Raw genomic sequence first — 24,585 nt, 5'->3', positions numbered from 1 at the left:
AGATGCTAAACTTGTGTTTTACTGTGGCACTTTTAAACACCTTGGCCTGAATCCTATTAGTTAAACTCAGCTGCAGGAAATGCATTGAATTAATGCGTTGACTCACATAGGTAAATCGCTATATGCCATGGCAGTTTATGGTGCTATATAAATAAACATTGATAATAATAATCCAATTGATTCAGTAAATCTTATCTAATTAATGTTGTTGTTGTTGTTGTTGTTTCATTTATATATCATCCTTTCCTATTACAGGAACTCCAGGCAGCTTAAAAAAATTAAATCAAAATTAGTTAAAAGTACACATGAGGCATAAATAAAATCATACAGAAAGTTACATGTTGAGTCTCCCTTACCTAGAATTCTGAAATCCAGAATATTCCCAAAAGGCTGAGAGAATGACACCTTTCGGTTGGTTTTGTGTAAGCAAAATTTGTTTCATGCACAATATTATTAAAATATGTATTATATATAAAATTACCTTCAGGCTGTGTGTATATGAAACATAAATGAATCTTGTGCTTAGACTTGGGTCCCATATGCAAGATATCTCATTATGTACATATATGCAAATAGAGATATTCCAAAATCCAAACCAGTTCTGGTCCCATGCATTTCGGATAAGGGAGACTCAACCTGTATCGTTAAAATGCAATTAAAATATCTTTAGCATTGAAAACAAGGATTCGAGGATGAATTAGTGACCCGGGTTGTATTTTTACTCACTTTGCATTAATGAATCTAGGTTGGGAGTTCAGTCTTGTATAAATAACTTGAGCGTGTCTTGAATGGAGAGGGCAAACATAGTCATGTTTTCACTGAGCAAGAGCAAGGGGGGAAATTGAGAAGACCCCAAAGCTCTCAAATACACACAGGAACAAGGAAATATTGGCAAAACAAACTCAGCCTCCTGGGTTTCAGGAATGAATATTGGACTATGGAAATAGCTGGGCTAAAACAATTATGAAGTAAACATAATTGGAACACGAGAACCGATTTGATCACACATTAAGATTTTCCATTCCAATTTGTGAGAATGAAATAACCAGAAACTTCCGTCTCTGCTTATTTCATTGTCATGAATTAGGCTGGAAAACCCCAAACATTTCCTCCTTAGACAAGGTGATACTGAGAGTGGTTTTGCAACTTTTTAAAAACATAAATCCCCCACTTGAGACTTCTTTAATTTAAAAAAATGTGAAAGATTCACGAGGAATTTAGGGTTTGCAAACTGTGCATTTTTGCACAAACACAATTTTTGCTTCTCTGCAGAAATGCATGTTTTCTGCAAGACATGCCATTTTCTGGGCAATCCCACCCACCAACCCACTCACAATCTCCCGATACTTTTCTGGATCTAGAATTTCCAGTAACAGCATGAGATTTCAGTTTGGGTGGCAGTTTTGGGGGTGACCATGATCTGGAGATATCAGGGTCCTATTATGACTTAATTTGAACTGAATGATATCCTCTAACACAGTGGGTCCCAACTTTCCTAATGCCGCGACCCTTTAATACAGTTCCTCATGTTGTGGTGACCCCCAACCATAAAATTATTTTCGTTACTACTTCGTAACTATAATTTTGCTATGTGTTTTCTGATGGTCTTAGGCGACCCCTGTGAAAGGGTTGTTCAACCCCCAAAGGGGTTTGCGACCCACAAGTTGAGACCCTCTGCTCTAACACATATTGGCATTGATTCCTGTTTTTTTGTCTCAACTAGCATAGACCCATTGAATTAATGGGAGCTACCTATGTGTCGACTCACAATGCAACAACTGATTCTGTGGGTTTTCTCTAGTTGGGATTATCCCACAGAATTCAGGCTATTTTACATTCTTTCTCCTCTTTTGCCCTCTTTCAACAACAGCGGTGGGCAAAGTGCAGTCCTCAAGCCGCATGAGGCCCCATGGGACTCCCAGGGACCAAATCTTTTGAGATCTGAAATGCCCCAAAATGATATATGGGGGGCATTCCCACTACAAAATAGTGTCTTGCCCTGAAATGCCCTCTAGGGACCCAGTAAGACCCAAAAACATGTCCCCATGTTCCTAGATGACATCTGGGGATAAAGGTTTTTTTCTCTTTTCCAGGAGCAAATGTTTGGGGGGGGGGGGTGGCCATCCAAGGTCTCCCCTAGCCCTTCACAGTTGCCCATCCCCGTTCTACAGTCTCACATTGTCCTAGGCCTGCGTGCATAATTTGTACTGAATGACATCCATGCCACTCATAGCTGCAGACATACTGCTAGTGGAGTGTGCATGTATAAGTGCAGCTTTGTTGTTGCTGTTGTTGCTGTTGTGTGCCTTCAAGTTGCTTCCATTTTATGGTGACCCTAAGGGGTTTTCTTGGAAAGATTTGTTCAGAGGGAGTTTGCCATTGCCTTCCCTGAGGCTGAGAGAGTGTGACTTACTCAAGGTCACCCAGTGGGTTTCATGGTGGAGCTGGGAATTGAACCTCTTTCTCCAGGGTCATAGTCCAGCACTCAAACCACTTTGCCACGCTGGCTCTACGCATGCATACATATATCACACCTTCCATCATTTCACAAATGAAAACTGGGCCACATGTGGCCAAGGAAAATGAGAGTGTTGTCAAGATGACAAAAGTTATTAAAGAGGAAGAACAGACAAGCTAGGAGAGGCTGCAGCACTTTGCTTTTGCCTGAGCCTTCTGGGAAGGACAAAACCCCACTCACACCACTGAGTTAATTGAATGGAAACTACTTTTGTACTTTGCACTCAGTTTGCAACAACTGAAGTAAGCTGAAGATGAAGGCTGAAAGTTGGAGGAAGAAAGAGAAACTGGGACATCTTAAAAGCAGGTGGGAATATCAGTACTATCATTGCCAAATTGGACAGAAGGAGGGCATGGTTCATCTCTTTTTGGTATAGTGTGCAGGGGGCTACTGTCTTCCTCTTGCCCTCCATCTGAAAGCCTGCCCCAATTCTGAACATCTGTCAAGCACCAGAGATGAAGGAAGGGCATGGATCATGGAAATAACTCAGATCATGAAGACACAGCTGCTGTAGAGTCCCAGGAAAAGGGAAACAAGGGTGCACTCCCATTGAGAGTGCACTGCCATTCCTCACTCCATGCATACCCAGCAGAGACCAGGTGCTACTGCATGGTGCAAGTTACTTCCCTGATTCCTCCCGTTCCCACCAGAAAGTAGCACCCTCGCCAAGGGCCTGACATCTGCTAGTGTGAGGAGAGGATGCTGAATTGCTCAGGTGGAGCTATGGTCACGTGTAGGATGTTGTGTATTTAGTTGTGGTTGTCTTCAAGTCATTTCCAACTTATGGCGACCCTATCATGGGGTTTTCCTGGCAAGATTTGTTCAGAGGGGTTTTTCCTTTGTCTTCCTCTGAATCTGAGAGAGTCTGTGTGTGTGTGTGGGGGGGGTGAACTCTGGACTCCAGGATAAGAGTTTGCCTGGTTACCTGGTCCACTCTCTCTGCACCCCCCAATAGCACATCTTCCTCCATCTCTTCCCTAATGTGTCCTCACAACAACTCTGTGAGGAAGGTCAAGCTGAGAGAGCAAGTAGCCCAAGGAGGAGTTTTGCGTGTCACATGGAGTAGAAGTGGGATCACCTAAGTGTGATTGCAATACCAGTGTTCATCTCTGGTGGATCATTCTTCTGATCTTGAGTGCGGGAGAAAGCGTAGGCTTCCCTTCCAGAATGACAAGGACATGGAGCTGCTTTCTTCTATATACAGTGACTGTAACAGATATTATTCTGGGGGTCAACAGAATCAACCTCATGTACATGTTCAAGGATGAGGAGAACATGAGGCATTCATCTGAACTTTCCCACTGGGACCTTTATTTGTGTGTCCAGAACTTTCTCATCTGCAATTCTATGAACATTGGGTTCAAAGAATATACTTTTATAATCAGATGTCTGGCTGTTTCTTGGGGAAATGTTTGAAATGTGAGTGATAGACCACAATCACATACACTTTCCTCTCATACATACTAATACAAAATCATCTGCACACAAAGGCAGACACGCACGCGTGCACGCACACGCACGCACGCGCACGCACACCCTTTCTTATCAACAAGAGGTCATTTCTGCTCCCACCCATCCATATTTTTGTACCCATAATAGGGGTGGAGGCAAGTATGACCCCTGATCCCTAGTTTTTTTCATAGAATCCTAGCGTTGGAAGAGACCCCAAGGGCCATCCAGTCCAACCCCTTGCCATGCAGGAACTCTCAATCAAAGCATACCTATTATTTCTATAATAATTTCTCTATGATAGGCACACTTGTTTAGGAGTAAGCAACAGTGAATGTATGAAGGCTTTTTCTAAGGACACATTCTGTTTGTAGGAGTGTTTATAGTTAAGGATGCTTGACTGGTAATAGATGGGAGAAGTAGCTTGCCCTCTCTCTCTCCCAGTTGTGGCAGCCTGATTAGAGATTCCATGTCCCAGGCAGAGATAGACTGCTCTGACCCCCGCAGTGGCCCTAGGAAATATCCATGTTCAGTTGTTCTGTTAAGCCAAAGTGAGCTTACACTCTGAGACAGGAGACTGGGCAGGGGAGCTCAGAACAGCTTTGTCTACTAAGGGCAAATCTGACATCTTTGAGCAGGCAGCATTCTGCAAGTATTTGTCCCCCTGTAAATGTTGTTTGTGTCCTACATATGCTCTGGAGCTAGTCCAGTACTTTAGGGCTTGGTCATATTAGTGGCTCAAGTCTGTCATAGAAGCATAGGCTGGCATCTTGTTGGTGACTGAGGATGGGGAAATGAAATTAATTTAAAATTATTTTTAAAATATGGTTTTCCAGTGTCAAGAAAACCTTGATGAAAAGAATCATAGACAGCCAAGAATCTTCAGAGTCCAGGACTTATGTGCAAAACTCACATGTAGTTGTTTTGTGTCAATAACAGGCTTTTCTGAATAGAAAATATCTCTTTTTGCACATAAACTAATATTTATATATAGGAATATTATTATCTGTGCAAAGAAATTGTTTCCTGCAAAGAAAAGGCTTTTTTTCCCCTGTGCAAAATAGCCACATGTGAATTTTGCCTAGAAAAAGACCTGAATTGCAGTTAGGCTTTGAAAAACACAAAGTTTTCAAAGACTTCTTGCAATGGGAAGAAATTAATTAAAATTATTTGTTTTTGGCTTTAATATGAAAATTAGTGAAGAACTGCATACCTATTAGTGACCTACACAGATGGAGGTAGCACTACGCACACAGAGCTATTGTTTTGGATATGCACAGTAGTGACGTCGAAGGCTTTCACGACCGGCAACCATAGCTTTTTGTGGGATTTTGGGGCTATGAGGCCATGTTCTAGAAGAGTTTTTTCCTGATGTTTCACCAGCATCTGTGGCCAGCATCTTCAGACAATGCTGGAAGACAGTGGGGTATATATACCAGTTGAGAGGAAGCAATTTGCATGTTAATCTGTGTATTGTTCTGTTGTTGAATAGAACAGCAAGTGCATTTCTATACCGCTTATCAGTGCACTTAAGCACTTCGTAAGCGGTTTACAACTGTAAGCTAATTGCCCCCAACAATCTGGGGACTCATTTTAGCCACCTACGGAAGAATGCAAGCCTGACCTTGAGCCCTTTCGCTGGTATTGAACTCACAACCTTATGGTTTTGAGTGAGTGGCTCCAGTACAGGCATTTAACCATTGAGCCACCAGCCCCGTTGGAAGGGCTTGTAGATGAAGGCAAGTCCACATCCCATGAGCTCTAAAGCTGAGATCTAGAGAACCAGCCAGTACAATCAAAGGAAATCTTTGTGATACAGAATTCAATGATATAGCTGTGTTATTCTGTAGAATCAGTACATAGAGAGATCTTGTAGCATCTTTGAGACTAACTGAAAGAAAGACATTGACAGCAATGGCAAAGCCTACAGCCTGTCTATTTGATTAGTGATCCATTGTCTGCTAAGAAACCCCCCTCAATCTGGGTGGTTTTCATTTGCATTTGCTGGATCTTGATTTTGGTGTTTTTCAGGACTGGTAGCCAAACTGTGGGCCTGAACAGACAGGCCAAAAGCAAGCTACTTCAGGTCACTTTGGAGGTATGCTGTTTAAATGATACATGCGTCCTAAGAGGCCGGAAGCCACGCCAAAGCCGCGCTCCAGTCCTATGACCTGCAGTGCTGCACCAAAGCTTCTGGCTTCTTAAGATGTGTGTGTCATTTAAACAGCATACCTCCACAGTGACCCAAAACAGCTTTATTTTGGCCTGTCTGTTTGGGCCCTTAGGCGCTGTACAGATGGGCATTATAGTGCACCCTCATCATGTGCAAGGGGCGGCACTTCCAGATGCCCCTCACCCCTCTCACGTGACAAGGGCGTCAAAACAGCGGCACCCTGTACAGATGGGCGCCGCCATTTTGACGTGATGGACGCTTAGCGTCTGCACATCACAGCACCATTATGATGCCACGAGTGCGCCTTTGGTGCACTGTGGTATCATAATCGCACCACAATAAGAACCCGCTTTTTGAGGGTTCTTTTTGCTGCATGAGGGAGCTGCACAGTTTTTACCCTGCCATAGTATACTTTCAGGGTTTCTTCTTTCCTGTTGAAGTTGTCCAGGTGTTTATGGATTTCAATGGCTTCCCTGTGCATTCTGACCTCATAGTTGTTGGCATGGTCCAGAATTTCAGTGTTTTCAAACAGCATTTTATGGCCAGGATGGTTTACAATGTGTTCTGCTACTGCTAATTTTTCTGGCTGACCCAGTCTACAGTGTCTCTTTGTGTTCCTTGATTTGTGTTTGAACACTGCATGTGGTGGTCCCTATGTAGACCTGTCCACAACTGCATAGTATGTGATAGACTCCTGCAGCCATAAGAGCTTCTCTCCTGTAATAATGGCTGTAGCAGTATGTAGTAGGATGGAGTAATGACAATTAAAGCAATGTCAAACTGCATTATTTCTGCAGTGCACACTGTATGCTGATTTTTAATTATTCAACTAAATAATAGTGACTGTAGTCCTAAAGTGTGGATATTGCAATGAGAGGGGAGGAACAGTCTCTCTCCTTGCTTTCAGCACAGCAATACCCACCGGTAAAACCTCCCAAACCTTCTCTCTCCCACACCCAACCTTCATTTTCTCATCTGATCTCTCCTTGTTCTTTTCTTTTTCTAAAACCTCCTTATTTTTCTAGGCATGACTCCAAGGAAATTGTGTGCAAGAAAGACGTACCTGCCAAGAACCGGTGTTACATCCAGTACCTTCACCTCTTCTCCTCCAAGAAGTACCGGGTGACTTTGACCGCCACCAACCCACTGGGCAGCAGCTCCACAACCATCTCCTTTGACGAATTTATGATAGGTAAATTGGGCACTAAACCTCCAGCCTTGGGGAGCTTATGGGCTTCAGTCCTGGTTCATTCTCACCATTTCTGCTTTTGCATAGAATCATTCTGAAAAGAAAAAAAAAACTTGGCAAAGTGTAAAGAACCCTTGACAGCGCTCTATTCTTCATACAAGGGCTTATTGAGTTTTGGGAACCCCATTGTTCAGTAACGAACAGTAATGAATATTCTTTCCATCCATCCCCCCATCAATATTGATAATTTAACAATCTAATAATCTAACCTAATAAAAATGTGTTTACACAGTTTGCAGAGTCGCTGTGTTAAGCACCCTTGTTGTTGTTGTGTGCCTTCAAGTTGTTTCTGACTTATGGCAACCCTATCATTGGGGGTTTGGGGGGATGGCAAGATTTTTTCAGAAGAGGTTTGTCATGGCCTTCCTCTAAGGCTGAGAGAGTGTGATTTGTGCCAGATCACCCAGCAGCTATTCAGATGCTGGCTAGGACTTTGTTGTGGTGGTGTGCCTTCATGTTCTTTCCAACTTATGGAGGCCTTAAAGTGAATCTATCACAAGGCTTTCATGGCAAGACTTGTTCAGAGGGACTTTGCCTTTGCCTCCCTCTGAGGCTGAGAGAGCATGACTCACCCAAGGTCACCCAGTGGGCCTCCATTGCTAAGCTCAGATTCAAACACTGATCTCCAGAGTCATGGTCCAGTGCTCAAACCATTACACCACACTGGTCCTATTAACCCCTAAATAACCCTTTTGACGCCAATGTAGAGCAGGGATCCTTTGGCCATGATGGGAACAAGGGTGGAAGCCTGGTGGTGGAAGCCACTTCCCCTCTATTCTTTCTGTCATCCAGCCCTCCACTCCCAATTCTACGATCTTGGGGAAAACTGGACTTGACCTCAAATTGCCATGTCGATTCACCCTGTCTTTGGGTTAAGGGACAGTCCTCCAAATGGAACGGTCATCACCCATTTCCTACAGCAAGGAACCTCCAGCAGAAAACTCCCTTTTCTCACCCACAAAATGGAAGAGTGTTCATGGAGTCAGAAATGAAGGGTCTGTCCTTTTGCTATCCTTTACAACAGCTATGCTCCAACAGTGATTAGTTTCCAGCTGTGAGAAGCTGCACCACATTTCCATTTTAAATTACAGTGGGAGAAATGTGCCTTTTCCCCTTCGTTTTGGGCTCATATTATTCTGGAGTGCTCAGCTCTTCCTCTGAAGCCACTGCCTCTGACCCACCGCTTGCTTTCCCCACCAGTAATGCCCCCCTTGCTCACCAGATAGATGGAGAGATGCTCAAGGTTGGCTCTTTATCAGAATTGCAGAAGAGATATCAGCCGAGTTCACACGCCAAGTACCACTTGTTCCTTGTTGTGAGGAGATACAGTACCTGAAGCAGATGGAGAGAACGGGGCTTTTCAGACTAACTGTGCAAACATTCGAAATTGAAAGAGGGTCTCAGATCTGGGAGCAGGAAATTAAAAAGCAATTAAAATGGCACTTGAGCTGCAAGCTTCACGCTCCTCCTCAGCACAGCACATCCCACAGTGTTAACTGTCTCAGTAACAGTGACATTTGCAAAGGCAGGGTAAATTCTTTTCATAGAATCATAGAATTGGAAGAGACCACAAGAGCCATCCAGTCCAACCTCATTCTGCCATGCGGGAACTCACAATCGAAGCATCCCCGGCAGATGGCCATCCAGCCTCTGTTTAAAGACCTCCAAGGAAGGGGACTCCACTACACGCCGAGGAAGGAGTGTTTTCCACTGTCCAACAGCCCTTGCTCTCAAGAAGTTCCTCCTAATGTTGAGGTGGAATCTCTTTTCCTGGAGCTTGCATCCATTGTTCTGGGTCCTGTTTTCTGGAGCAGCAGAAAACAAGCTTGCTCCCTCCTCAATGTGACATCCCTTCAAGTATTTGAACAGGGCTATCAATTCACTTCTTAACCTTCTCTTCTCCAGGGAACTGACAAATTTCCTTTCCATCCCTGATACTGTAAATAGTGCACAGTGTTATAGCAGTTGGATACCACCTGAACTGCCATGGTTCTGTCCGCAGGAGTCCTGGGATTTGTGGTTTGGGGAAGCCACAGGATTTTTTTTCTGAATGAAAATCTAATCCTCTCCCCTGAATTAAGGACTAGCAGAAAAAATACAAGTACCAAGGAAAACCACATATCCTAGAATTTGACGGGAAGGAGCCAAGACAATTAAAGTGGCACTCAACTGATCTAACTCTGTAGTGGAAAGGTAGGGAAATAGAGATTGTACATTGGGATTGAGTAATGTAAAGCTTCACATGTGGAGTCACTTGTGCTGCAAAATTTTGTGCTAAATCTCAGCATTTCACACACCCAAATGTTCAACCAAATGCACACCTGAATGCACATGAACATGCAGATCTGCAATCTGGGTTCCACTTGGTCATTTACAGCACTTGAAACCAACAGATGCAAATCTGCACATGCACAGAGATGCTGCCTGTCCAACTCCAGTTTTGCACATTTGAATGAAATATCCAATTATTTCTGTAGCAGAATGTTGTTGTGTGCCTTCAAGTCATTTATGGCAACCCTATGGCAAACCTATCATTGGGCTTTCTTGGCAAGATTGGTTCAGTAGGGATTTGCCATTGAGAGAGCATGACTTGCCCAAGGTCACCCAGTGGGTTTCATGGCTATACTGTGAATCGAACCCTGGTTACCGGAGTCATAGGCCAACACTCAAATCACTGTGCCACACTGGTTCTCATGCTGGGGGACCTACGCATGCGTAAAACACCAGCAAGATTCTGCCTATAATAATGTAGATACACTGAAGAATAGCCATTGTGCCAGATGCAGTTTAGAAATCCCTTAACGAGAGTTATGTAGTAAAAGAAAAAAAATCTATCAGCTATAAATCCAATTGTTTTTCAGATGGATTTTCTTTTTCTTTGTTTTTTAAGCATTGTGGGAGAACAAATTTTCCACACTGTGCCTGTTGGAACATATTGCTTGGCTTTGTGCTTGCAGCTCAAAGTGCAGCTGCTGGCTTGAAAAGATGCAGCATAAGAGGAGGGAGGACAGAAGAAAGGCCTCCTCCAGGTCAGTGGAAGAGAGGTCTCCTGCAGACAGAAGGAATGTGTTGGGAAGATGCAGTATTTATAACTCGGTAGTTCTTGGAGTTTAAAAAATATCCAAATGGTGTTTTTCAGAATAACCAAATGAGTGGGTGACTTTTTCATTTCAAGACTTGGGGGGGGGGGGGGGATCCCTTGTTGTTGCTGCTAATGATCCTCCTCCTTCTCCTTGTCAATATCCTTCCTGAATTGTGATGCTCAGAACTGGATACAGTATTTCAGATGAGGCCTGACCAAAGCAGGATAGAGTGGGGCTGTTACTTCCCTCAGTCTAGACTCTACACTTGTCCTGATGCAGCCTAGAATTGCATTGGCTTTTTCAACTGCTGCATCACACCATTGACTCATATTCGCTTGTAGTCTACTAAGACTTTCACATATACTGTCATCAGGTATCCCCCATCCCTTATCTGAGCCTTTCACATATATTTTTCTGCCTATATGTAGTACCTTACATTTTCAGCCTAAATGTAGTACAGTGGACCCTTGTTATATGCTGGGGTTTAGTTCCAAGATCTCCCGTGTATAACAAAATCTGTGTATGCTCAAGTCCCATTAAATATAATGACATAGCAAAATGGTGTCCCTAATAAAAAATGGAACATCAAGGTAAATTTATACTTTTTTGGAACATTTTCAAACCGTGGATGCTGGAATCCGTGTATAAAAAATCCGTGTCTAAGAAGGACCGACTGTACCTTACATAATATGCAACCATGCTAGACAGATGCAACCAACGTACAAGGAGGCAGTGTGCAACTTCCTGAAGGTAAGAGCTGTTTGACTATGAGCGAGGCTTCCTCAGAGGGTATTGGAGTCTCCTTCTTTGGAGGGTATTTATTTGTTTATTAATTTTATTTATTTCTTCATTTTCAAATAAAAATAATTGAAAACATACATATAATGTTTAGCTAATATATGCTGTCATTTGAATAATAGAAAATCTAATACATTGTACAGCTATATGCTAACTTGTGGGATTTATTACTTCCTGTAGTTTCTCATTAGTGGGGCAAGATAAATTATTCCCTGTAATAACCTCTCTGGGTCTCGTCAACTGATATCTGTCCATTGTTTTAAACAGAGCCTGGATGGCCATCTCTTGGGAGAGCTTTGATGGTGTCTTCCTGCATGGTTAGAATCATAGATTCATAGAATCATAGAGTTGGAAGAGACCGCACGGGCCCTGATCCAGTCCAACCCCATTCTGCCATGCAGGAAATCCAAATCAAAGCATCCCCAACAGATGACCATCCAGCCTCTGCTTAAAGACCTCCAAGGAAGGAGACTCTATCACCCTCTGAGGAAGGAGTGTGTTCCACTGTCAAACAGCCCTTACTCTCAGGAAGTTCTTCCTAATGTTGAGGTGGAATCTCTTTTCCTGGAGCTTGCATCCATTGTTCCGGGTCCTGTTCTCTGGAGCAGCAGAAAACAAGCTTGCTCCCTCCTCAATATGACATCCCTTCAAGTACAGTGCTCCCTCGGGTTACGAAATTAATTCGTTCCGCGGCCGCTTTCGTAACCCGAAAAGCCTTCGTAAGCCGAAAACCCATAGGCGCTAATGGGGAAAAGCCGCGATTTCGTGTGAAATAGCGCCGAAAAGCACCAAAAAAATTTTCGTAACCCGAAAAAACATTCGTAACCCGGAACAGTTATTTCCTATGGGATTTTTTCGTATCCCGGAAATTTCGTAACGTGGGTATTTCGTATCCCGAGGTACCACTGTATTTAAACAGGGCTATCATATCACCTCTTAACCCTCTCTTCCCCAGGCTAAACATCCCCAGCTCCCTAAGTCATTCCTTATAGGACATGGTTTCCAGACCCTTCACCATTTTAGTTGCCCTCCTTTGGACACACTCCAGTTTCTCAATGTCCTTTCTGAATTATGGTGCCCAGAACTGGACACAATATTCCAGGTGGGGCCTGACCAGAGCAGAATAAAGTGGCACTATTACTTCTCTTGATCTAGACACTATACTTCTATTGATGCAGCCTAAAATAGCATTTGCCTTTTTAGCTGCCGCATCGCACTGTTGACTCATGTTCAACTTGTGGTCTACTTGGACTCCCAGATCCCTTTCACACGTAGTTTCATTCAGCCAGGTGTTACCCATCCTATATCTGTGCATTTCATTCTTTTCTGCCCTAAGTGCAGTACCTTACATTTCTCTGTGTTGAATTTCATTTTGTTAGCTTTGGCCCAGCTTTCTAGTCTATTCAGGTCATTTTGAATCTTGATCCTGTCCTCTGGGGTATTAGCTATTCCCCCCAATTTGCTGTCATCTGCAAATTTGATAAGTATGCTCCCAATTCTGTCATCCAGGTCATTGATAAAGATGTTGAATAGCACTGGGCCCAGGACAGAGCCCTGTGGGACCCCACTGGTCACTTCTCTCCAGGATGAATAGGAGCCATTGTTGAGCACCCTTTGGGTTCGGCCGGTCAACCAATTACAAATCCACTTAACAGTTGCCTTGTCCAGCCCACATTTTACAAGCTTGTTTGCAAGAATGTCATGGGAAACCTTGTCAAAGGCCTTACTGAAATCAAAATATACTATATCCACAGCATTCCCTTCATCTTGGATTCTTGGATTCTATGTCAGTGACAAAGCTCCCCTGTTGTAACCTTGCTCATTGCAACCCAAAATACAAGATCTTAGGGAAAGGTTTCCAAGCTCTCCATTGTGCCAGTGGTCCAAGACCCACTAGAAACAGCTAAACAAGCTTGATATTTAAGTAGCAAAAATCAGTGGGTGATTCAGCACCCACCTTACTGAAATGTCCCAGGAAGGCGTCTGTCTGAGTTGCTGGGTCACAGATCCAGAGATCTGCCTGAATGGGGGGAAAGCAGAGCCAAGTTGCTGCTGGTACAACGTTGTTGGTTTCTCCTCTTTTTTTTTCACAGCTCTAATGGAGAACACAGCTTTGACAGATGGTGTTTGCATCCTCAGTGCAAAGGGGGGGACACCAAATGTAGCAACAAGAAAACAAGAGGATGAGTGGGCACATGCTGCATCCCTGGCTTTTCTAACAGGAGCCTTGGGCAAATTATGGAAAGCAAACACAGGGCATTAAAAATGTAACATCCTGACAGCGCTAATTATTCTGCATATCAAAAGCCGTTCAGGGCGGATGCTGCTGCTGCTCCATGTGATGCACAGATGATGGCTCTTGCTGGAATAGTCCAAGGGAAACATCTGGGCTTGGTTTGGGTTTTATTGTCCTCTCTACACAATGGGGACATAATTTTTTCTTCTCAGGGAAAGCAGTGAGTAATATCTACAATTTCCCTCTCACTGGAAGAAAGTCTTGGGAAATTGCACAGTTTTCAAAGACCGTTCACTGTTTGAGACTTATTCTGCGCAAAATTTGCACATGCTATATTAATACTCCCGCACATAAAATTACTACATAGAAATATTATTTTCTGTGCAGAAATGCTGTTTCATTTGCAGAAAATGTTGTTTTCTGGACAAAACAAGTGCAGGTTTTGCAAAGAAAAAGAAATCCGAACTGCAGAGATTCTCATCAGTCCAATTTTCTTCTCATTAGGGTTTCTCAGCTCCTATTTTTCAACCATTTTTGGAGTATCTTTAAATCTTCTTCCCATAACCAGTGTGTGTGTGTGTGTGTGTGTGTGTGTGTGTGTAGAGGGGGGGGCAGTGTAGCATAGTAGTTTGTGTGTTGGACTATGAATCTGGAGACCAGGGTTCAAATCCCTGTTCAGCCATGGAAACCACTGAGTGACCTTGCTCAAGTCACACTCTCTTAGCCTCAGAGAATAGCAAAGCAAACCCTCTGTGAAACAAATATTACCAAGAAAACTCTGTGATCAGTTCACCTTAGGTTTGCCATAGGTTAGAAATCATTTGAAGGCACACAAGAACAAAGTTGTTCCTTAAGGAACCTGTGTCACTCGAAGCCTGGAGGGAGAGCCTCTTAACAGAACTAGCAAGAAAGGGGCATGAGATGAGGATGATGGCAGGACTGCCACAACACCTTCAGCTTGAATTGGGGCAGCTTATCCTGCCACAGCATCTCTGTGGGAAAGGCAGATACCAGTCCATCTTAGGCAACAGCTGCAGACCACGAGGAAGAGAAAGAGACACTTGCCTGCATGCTTAACATGCCCTTATGTTTTACATTTCCATGGGTATTCGTATAGTCTATAAAGGTCCTTCCTGAGCACCAGTTCGCTTCATACATCTGAGGAAGTAGACCTAGTCTACGAAAGCTCATGCTACAACAGCTTTAAACAGGGCAGACTCCCCTTGTACTAGCCTGCACAAATATGCTTTCTTCTCTTGGGATTGTGGATTTATAGGCTGGGTTCACCCAAAGCATGCCTTCTGCTTTGTTGTACTGTGCACAAGATGGTGTTATTGTTATTGTTATCATATCACCTTCAAGTCATAGTGACCCCATGAAGGAGACACCTTCAAGCCCCCTGTCCTCAACTGCTTTGCTCAGGTCCTAAAAGCTCAATGCCATTTGTCCATCTGGTGTGTGGTCTTCCTCTCTTTCCACTGCCTTCCACCTTTCCCAGTATAGGAAGAGTGGCATATAAATAAATAGATAGATAGATAGATAGATAGATGATAGATAGATAGATAGATTTATACCCCACTCTTCAGCCCAAAGGCTATGGTTTGGACGATCCTAACTTTAGTATTTAGTCGTATATCTTTGCACTCAAGGATCTTGTCTAGGTCTTTCACAGCTGTCCTCCCCTGTCCTAGTCTTCTTCTATAGAGAACTATATGTACAGTGTCTCTGTGTGATCCTTCTGTGAGCTCATAGTGTGATTGTGTCAAATAAGGAATAATCCCTCTCTCAACGACCAGAATAGCAATCTGTCTCTGGTAGATTTATGTAAATGTCTCATAAATGGGAAGAAACAGATCAATAGGCTTGATGAAAGGTATCATGAGACATTTGTCCAAAATGATTGCAACCAGGTTACTTAACAAGGCACCAAATTTCCCAGGTAGGAAGACAAAAGAGAAGGCAGGCAGGTGGGCACACAAGTATGGGGTATGACTAAGCCCAGGACAATCAGGTGTCCAGACATTCGCTTCATGTTTTGGACTTCAAGAAGTCTTCATGTTGTCTTACGATTCTTTTAATATTATTTTATTCATACATATTTTGCTTTTTTTCTCAATAATGAGTTTCAAAGTGGCTAACAACTTACTTAGAACAATACAGAGCAAAACTACAAAAACTTCAATGAAAGTATAAATTAAAAAAAAATCAGTTGTGGAACATTAGGATGCAGAAGGAGTGTGGGATAGTGCAACCATAATGTGCAAATTTACACTGTGAAAGTTCAGTGTATGGTTTCAGCCATTATTTCATTTCTATGTTTTAGTGCCCTCTCACAGTTGTGAGCCTTTAAAAAAAAAGATGACTCAGGGCCTCGACAAACCAGCCATAAAGGCCAACATTGGGGCAGAGTGGGGGCATGGCATCTGCACAACGCATGCCCCTACTCCTCCCCTATACTAGCATGATGCTGTGCGCTCCTCCACATGATGGGCGCCATCACTGTGCTCCTCTGTCACTGTGTTCAGATGATGCAGTGCCAAAGGAGTGCAAAAAAGCCACGGTGCTGGCGGCTATGGCGCCCTTTTTGTGCCACAGAAAGGCCAGATTGGGGCTGTGGCATGTAGTTGCTGCAGCCCCAATGTGGCACTGAAAGGGGCAATCTGTTCAGCCCCTTAGAGGCTACAGAAAATTGCAACATCTATGCAAAGATTGTACTTTGGAGTTCCAAAGTATAAGTCTCTGCAAGCCTAGTTATGCATTAGTTGTGCTATGCAACCCTTTGTACTGAATGGCAACATTGCACAACTGATCAAGACACCACACATGCAGACAAATGCACAACCAAATCATAGTGTGTCTGTATGCACAATGCACTTGCATAGCAATACCCAGTGTGCCTCCCTGTACAATGGTACTGCATGGGCAACTTCACTTCTGCAACATTGAACCTAATGTGGATGTTCTGCTTCAGACAAAAATGGCCAACTATTTCAGTAGGGAGCATATGCATGTGAAAAACATCCTCTGGTGAGTCCCAACTAGAATAGACCTATTCAGTCAATTGTTGAATGATAAGTCAACACATAGGTAAATCTCACTGATTCATTGGTTCTACTAGTCAGGACCAAGAACAGGATTTAGGCCGCTGTTTGCTTAAATATTTACATCCTACCCAACAACCCAAATAATGACAGCCATATAAAACAATTCACTAAAAGCAAAATAGAACTCACAGTCCAATGTATTTTTTAAAAAGAAATACATGGATTAGATCACTAAACCTTTCAAGCTTTCATGAACAGCCATGATTTAACTTAGCATCAGAATGAGGCCTGTGTCCTTGCCAGTTGGGCACCTAAGGCTGTTTGGCAAAGATATTGACCAGCCGGAGCATGTCCAAAGGAGGGCAGCCAAAATGGTGAAAGACCTGGAAACCATGAAGCCCTATGAGGAGCGGCTTAGAGAGCTGGGGATGTTTAGCCTGGAGAAGAGAAAGTTAAAAAGGTGATATATAGCCCTCTTTGAAGGGATGCCATGTTGAGGATGGAGAAAGCTTGTTTTCTGCTGCTCCAGAGAACAGGACACACAGCAGTGGGTTCAAATTACAGGAAAAGAGATTCCACCTCAGCGTTAGGAAGAACTTCCTGACAGTAAGAGCTGTTTGACAGTAGAAGACACTGCTTCAGAGTGAGGTGGAGTCTCTTCCTTTGTAGGTTTTTAAACAAAGGTTGGATAGCCATCTGTGGGAGTGCTTGGATTGTGTATTTATGTACTGCAGAAAGGGATTGCACTGGATGGCCCTTGTGGTCTCCTCCAACCCTATGATTCTGTGCTTCTATAACTAGACAGAACCATATTCTGATCCAACATAGGCCTTCTTGCTCTCTGAGAAACCCCAACTGATGTCCTTTGTCTTGTCCTTCTAGCTTTACATACCCATCCCTATAAAGCAGATGTGAGGACACTGAAGCCCCTCCAGATGTTGCTGGACAGCAGCTCCCAGAAGCCCTATAGGCAGCCCAGCATCATGAGGAATGCTGGAGAATGGAGTTCAGCAACATCCAGAAGGCTGAACATTCCCCATTCCCTTGTGGTTACTTTCTATCAGAGTTACATCTATGCAGTTTTACTCAACTAAAAAGGGTCTGAGACCAAGAGGAAGAAAAACAAGCTATCTGGAGACAGCTTTGTGAAACAGCTGTGGAGCAAACAGCTGGGAAAGGCCGTTGAGCCTCTCCCATCACAAGGTCTCCTGCTGAGTTGGCCCCAGCCTTTTTTCATCCCGGGGCTCTTCACAACCTCTGACCCTAAACTGAATTTGGGAATCCTCTGGGTCCCTTTGGCTCAACAACCTCTCTCTTCTTCTGGAAGCCAAAACCTATGAAGCTTGCAGAGCCGGTATTGGGTTTATATTTTTCCTTGTCAGATTTATGATTTCTCTGGCTTTGGATTAGGTTTCCAAGGCTCTTTCTATATAACATGATGTCCCCCTGCTCCCACCAACTCAATGGGAGAACAAAGAAAGGTTGCAGAGCCATGTGAGAGACTGCATAGACATCCCCTCCCTCACCTCATGTTGTCTCTGAATAAAATCCACAACCATCGGAAGGAGATTCATCCAGATACAAATGAAACCCAACCATAAAATCTGGTTGGACTGACACTAGAAAGGCCTGGCAAGACCTCAGATGTGCCCTTTCATCTACTCACACTACTCTGTGTAGAACACAGATATTGGACAGCATCAGGAGTCCAGAAACTAATTTCCATAACATATGCAATTGTATTCTTTTGGCCATTGCAGTCTATGGTTGTATAAGGACAATTCTTCAAATATAGCCATTTCACATTTGTGCATTCTTGGATGGTGCACAAGTATTTCTATGTGCCTTCATTGGACCTCTTGATTCACTGAGATTCAGAAACTGCCACTGCGCCTTCCCCATAGCGCAAAGGGACCATAAGCAGACACAGATAGCCCTGTTTTAATATTTGAAGGGATGTCATGTTGAGGATGAAGCGAGCTGGTTTACTGCTGCTCCATAGATTATGATATAGAGCAATGGAATCAAGCTAGAGGAAAAGAGGTTCCATCTGAACATTAGAAAGAACTTCCAGATGGTAAGAGCTGTTTGAGAGTGGAAGATGCTCCCTCAGAGCATGGTTGACTCTCCTTCTTTGGGGGCTGTTTTTAGTTCATCTGTGGGGATTCTTTGATTCTGTGTTCCTGCATGGCGGGGGTTGGACTGAATGATCCTTGAGGTCTCTTTCAACTCTATGGCATGTTACAGACCACCCCTTTGGGGCGGCCTGTAACCGGCCCTTTCCCTGCTGGATCAGGGCCTCAGCTGCCAGAACGGCAGCCTCCGAGGCCCCGATCCACCTCTTTCCAGGCCGTGAGGAAGCGGCAAAAGGCCGCTTCCCCGCGGCCTGGAAATGGGTGTCCTTGGGGCTTCATGCCCCAAGGATACCCTCGCATGACGCAACAACGTCAGCACCGCGCCGCCTTGTTTGGAGGCGAAACGGTGGTGACGTAGTCATGGTGGCCCCCGTGTGGAACAGGCGCTGCCATTTTGTACGAACTCAATCCATACTAGGGTTAGGGGCATCTGGAAGGGACGCCCCTTTCTAACCCTAGTACGGACCCAGTCTATACTATTACGCCCGTGCGGAACGGGCCTATGATTCTATGAGACCATCACTAAGTTTTACAATGCTGGTTTTCAGAAGGTTGGCATAGCTCAAACACTGTGTAGCTACAGAAGTGGAGATGCATACAATGCAAGTACATACCTTCCAACATTTATCACATGAAAACCAGGACAAGTTTCTACAAGTATATCAGAGTCTATTCAGGATGACAAAAGTTATTAATGAGGAAGAACACATATACGAGGAGAGGCTGCAGCCATTTGCTTTTGCAAAAGAGAAAGGCAAAGACTCCGGTGTAATCTGCTCTGTAGAAATAGTTCATTTTGATACTACTTTAACTACCATGGCTTAATGCTGTGAAATTTGTGGTATTTGTAGTTTTCTGGGATATTTAGCCTTCCTTGTCAGAGAGCTCTAGTGCCAAATCCCAGGGTTCCATAGCATAGAGCATGACACTTAAATCTGTGTCAAAATGCATTAACTCTACCTTGCAAATGTAGCCCTAGACTAATCATCCTACACTAAGTAGTGCCCTCCACTAATAAAAGCACCAAAAATGATAATCTTAACACATAATTGAACAAATCGTAACCCCAAAATATTAAATATGAAATGAATAGATGTTGCTTCCACCTATTGAAATTCCTTTCTGGTGTGCAAAAGGTTCACTGACCAAGCCTTTTTGTCTCCCCCTCCCTCTCGCCTTCTTCCGTGTCTTATTTCTTTGAACAGTAAAGCCGGACCCTCCGGAGAACGTGGTGGCCAAGGCCATCCCCCACAACCCCCGGAGGCTGCTGGTGACGTGGCAGTACCCTTCCTCATGGCCGGACCCCGACTCCTTCCCCCTCAAATTCTTCCTGAGGTACCGGCCGCTCATCATTGACCAGTGGCAGCATGTGAGTGGCAACCCTCTGGGGTCTGGTGGAGGGGGGGCTTTGCTTTTCTGGGTTTTGGGGGGGCATTTGATTGGCAAGTTGAGGCTAAAGGTGGAAGGAATATTTGACAATAATCAGGAAAGTGGTTAGAAAATGTGTTTCTTCAGTATTCGGAAACCTTGGTTCATCTACATGGTGGAAATAATCCAGTTTGACATCACTTTAACTGCTGTGACTTGATGATGATGGCAATGAAAGTGATGTCAAACTGCATTATTTCTGTGATGTAGTACCCAGCTCTCCAAATATTCAATAATAAGAATAGGATTAATTGAAGAATATTCGCAGTTTGAGGCTTTTTCTTTGCAAATCTCACACTTTGTTTTTGTATTATAAACCGCCTTTTTCCATGTAGGAAACAGCTTTTTCTATGCAGAAAATAATATTTCATCCCTCTTTGTACTTGATCCCTCTCCAATTGCCATAGAACTTTTAACTGCACAGAAACATTATTTTCTCTGCAGAAAATGCTGTTCCCTACACAGGAAAGTATTATTATTATTATTATTATTATTATTATAGTATTTGGAAACTTTGATTCAGCTGCACTGTGGAAATACGGTAGTTTGACACCACTGCCATGGTACTATTATTATTATTATTATTATTATTATTATTATTATTATTGAACCAAGGCAGTTAAAGTAATGTCGAACTATGTTATTTCCATGGTTTAGATAAGCCAAAGTTTCCAAATACTCTATTAGAATCATAGAGTATTATTATTATTATCATCATTATTTGAGTATTCGGAAACCTTGGTTCATCTACACCATGGAAATAATGCAGATGATGATGATGATGGTGATGATGATGATTTCTTACCAGTCTCTCCCCATGGCAGGGAAAAACAACAGTTAACAGACAAAACAATTTCCATTAAAAGACATGGGTTAAAACACGCAATTTAATAATAAGATATACATTTACTAAAACAATCCACATTTAAAATTCAGAATTTAAAACTCTTCTGGGTCAGCCTGCTGGAAGAGATTGGTTTTTAATGCTGTTTTCAGTTTTAAAGCTTCTGAATCCTCCACCCTCCAGAATCCTGGGAAAACAGCATTTTCTGCAGAAAAAGTAATATTTCTGTGCAATTAAAAGCTCTATGGCAGTTAGAGAAGGATCGGCTATAAAGAAGAATCAAATATTATTTTCTACACAGAGAAAGCTGTTTCCTACACTGCAAAATGCTGTTTTTGCTGTGAGGTTTGCAAATAAAAAGTTCCAAACTGCGAATATTCTTCAAAAGCAACTATGCAGTATCTGAAGCCTCTCTTGTGATGGGATGATAGTACCTGAAATTATTCCTTGCTTACTTCAAGAATGAAATTAGTGAAGATTTATATCCATGGTTGAGCCTCAGAGAGTCTGTCTGCCCATATCTCTACCACCAGGCTCCTTTGCTAAGGATTCGTTCACACTACACAGTTGCAGCACATTGATACCCCTTTAACTGCTTTGGTGCTATACTATGAAGCCTTGCAGTGTCTACTTTCAAGAGATGCTAAGAATGCAGCCTTAGAGAGCTTTAGTGACTCACAGGACTACAAATCCCAGGATCCCATCGGATGTAGCCAGGGCAGTTTAAATGACATCAAGGTGTTTTACTTGTGTAATGTGAAGGGGGCCTTTAAATGTAAAGATTTCCTATGATTTGAACACTTACAACTTGGCTGCTTGAAAGTGATCTGAGGGCTTTGTTTCAGCTGAGTCTCAAATCCAAATCCAGGAAAGATTTTAGGGATCATGTTCCAGGTCAAAGCAAAAGGATGGGTCCAAAAATACTAGCAGCTTTTAACTGAAAATCTTCTAGCAAGTAACTAAGGTCTCTTTCACACTATTATTATAGCGCTATCTTATGGCATCCTGGGATTTGTAGTTTCATGAAGAATCCAAAATCCCCACAAACTACAAAGTCCAGGTTTTCACAAAATGCAGCTCTATGGCATTGAAAGAAGGACCAAAGTGCTATAATTTTCTAGAGTGGAATTGTCCATAGGCTTGCTCTTATTTCATCCATCGGGAAATAAGAATTAATGGTCACCATAAGTTTATTTCAGAGTCATTTATTTTGTTGACAACAAAAGTATGCCGGCTCAAAAGGTGGTGGATTATTAAAGGATTTTAAACAGAGGTTGGATCGTGACCGCCTCTCGGGGGAACTCTTTACCTTTGGGTTTCTTGCATTGGCCTGGGGCTGGACTAGCTGGGCTTTGGGGGTACTTTCCAGTTTCCAGTGCTATTGTTCTGCTTTGGTACCTTTGCTTGCTTGTTTGGTTGCTTGTTTTCAGGAAGAGTTTGTATTGCCTTTTTTAAAGTTTTAATTGCTTTGCTTTGTTTCAATTATTTCAGGAGAGCATGCTGGCAACAGCAGATGGGTGGTTTCAAACTGTTTAAACAGATAAAATGAAATAAATGTGTATGGTTAAATATATATTGCACAGGTGAGGAAAGAGTAGCCCCAGAGTCCCAGGTAATACTTCTCCCAGGATGTCCTTCAGTCTTTTTTTCTGACGTAGAGCCTCTCCTGGAAGCCTCCCGAAATAGTGGATGGTGCTTTTCAGAGAGAAAGATCTCAGAAATCTCAAAGATGCAAGAATTAGTAGTTATGCGGGATTTCAATTAGCCTGAAATCTTCTGGGAGACTGACTCTGCCAGGCATAGGCTGTCCAATAAATTCCTGATGTGCCTTGGATATAATTTCCCATTTCAAATGATGGAGGAAGGGAATCGGCAGTTCTGGACTCAGTCTCACCCAACAGCGAGGAGTTGGTCAGTGGCATCAAAGCAGTTGGCACTTTTGCGGACAGTGACCACGGTGTGCTAGAATTTGCAATTGTAGGACAGAGCAAAGATTTCATGAAAACTGATTTTAACAAGTTCAGGGAAATATTGGTTGGAATCCCATAGCTAGAAGTGTTAAAGAAAAAACATACTCAACAAGGGTGGGAGTTCTTGAAGGAGTTGCAAAAAGCACAATCACATGGAAGAAAAAGAAAGGGGGAAACCAGTGTGGCTGCATGAGAAGAGACAAAGAGCATGCATGAAGAATGGAAGAAGGGTACACCACCAAGGAAGAGTAAAGATGTGTAGCCCAAGCTTGCAGGACTAACATAAAGAATGACCTGAGATTGGCTAGGCAACCAACATAAAGGAGTTTTTTCAGATACATTTGAGGCTAGAGAATGAACAAGAAGACAGTGGGACCACTGCTCAGTAAGGATGGAAAAATGCTAACAGCTCAGAAGGAAAGCAGAACCTGCTCAGTACCTATTTTGCTTCAGTTATCCCCCAAAAGAGAATTGTGTGCTTCCATGCAGCATCAGAGACCTTAGCGATGGATCTGGATTGCAAACTGAGATTAATAGGGAATTATTAATCAGGAATTACCTAGCTGCCGTACATCAGCTGATATTTGCAGGACGAGATGAACTATATCCAAGGTAATATGAACAAACATGACTTATCATGCAAAATTCTGTGCCATATATAAATAAATAACAGCAAAATCCATTCCACTGGCTTCTTCATCAGGCAAAAGGTGTTTTTCAAAACACAGACATGAGAAGAAAAGTGATGATGGTAGAATCACAGGCCTACACTTTCTATCAGATGTTGTTTTTGTTGTAGTTCAGATGTTCTGGAGGGATCTCAGTGCAGGCAAAGGCCGTTTTCCCACGTGGCTATTTGGGGGGGGGGGGGACTGGGGGACTTTGCAAGCTTGCATGATGGGTTTTGTGCATTTTGGTCTCAGTCTTTTGTAGATTTTTGATTATCTCATATTTTGCCAAATGGCCAACGCTGCTCTCCCTGAATGTGTTTCATAAACAATTAATATAAAAGTGACACAATAGCTACAAAAACCACACAGTTCTGGGCTGCATCAACAGCACCATAGTGTCCAGATCAAGGAAAGTGATTTGTTGTTGTTGTTGTTGTTGTTGTTGTTGTTGTTGTGTGCCTTAAAGTCAGTTCCAACTTATGGTGACCCTAAGGTGACCATATCATGGGGCTTTCTTGGCACGATTGGTTCTGAGGGATTTTGCCTTTGCCTTTTTGTGAAGCCAAGACAGTAGAATTTGCCAAAGGTTGCCTAGTGGATTTCATGGCAGGGTCGGTATTTGAACCCTGGGTCCAGAGTCATCATAGTCCAACACTCAAAACACTATGCCACACTGGCTCTCTGCCACTATTCTGCTTTGGTAAGATGTCACCTGGAGGAATCCAGTGCCCAGTTCTCAAGAAGGAGGTTGGGAAGTATTGTAAACCTCCTTGAATCTCTCTGTGGGAGAAAGGTGGGATATAAATCCTTGAAATAAAAATAAATAATATAAGTTAGAACATGGCCAGAGAAGGATGCCCAGGATGGGCAAAGGTGTGAAGGCCCCCAAATGCTCCGAGGAATGACTTGGGGAGCTGGATATGTTTGCAGAAGAGAAGATTAAAAGGTGACATGCTAGCCATCTGAAGGGCTGCCATCATGGAGAAG

The 24,585-nt window shown here is 43.1% G+C and overlaps 1 protein-coding gene across 4 annotated transcripts in view; it reads left to right on the top strand.

Annotated features, from left to right (window-relative positions):
- The window catches only part of CNTFR (ciliary neurotrophic factor receptor), a 549,220-nt gene that overhangs the window by 468,246 nt on the left and 56,389 nt on the right, over nt 1-24,585 (top strand). For all 4 annotated transcript variants that reach the window (XM_042448841.1, XM_042448839.1, XM_042448840.1 and 1 more), the window contains 2 exons: nt 7,166-7,332; nt 19,891-20,054. In XM_042448841.1, coding sequence (XP_042304775.1) covers nt 7,166-7,332; nt 19,891-20,054 — 331 coding nt within the window. The remainder of the gene's footprint in view (nt 1-7,165; nt 7,333-19,890; nt 20,055-24,585) is intronic.

Source organism: Sceloporus undulatus, chromosome 2 (genome assembly GCF_019175285.1).
Source record: "Sceloporus undulatus isolate JIND9_A2432 ecotype Alabama chromosome 2, SceUnd_v1.1, whole genome shotgun sequence".
Taxonomy (NCBI): Eukaryota; Metazoa; Chordata; class Lepidosauria; order Squamata; family Phrynosomatidae; genus Sceloporus; species Sceloporus undulatus.
The sequence above is the reverse complement of the archived record's forward strand: the minus strand, read 5'-3'. Positions and strand labels throughout refer to the sequence as shown.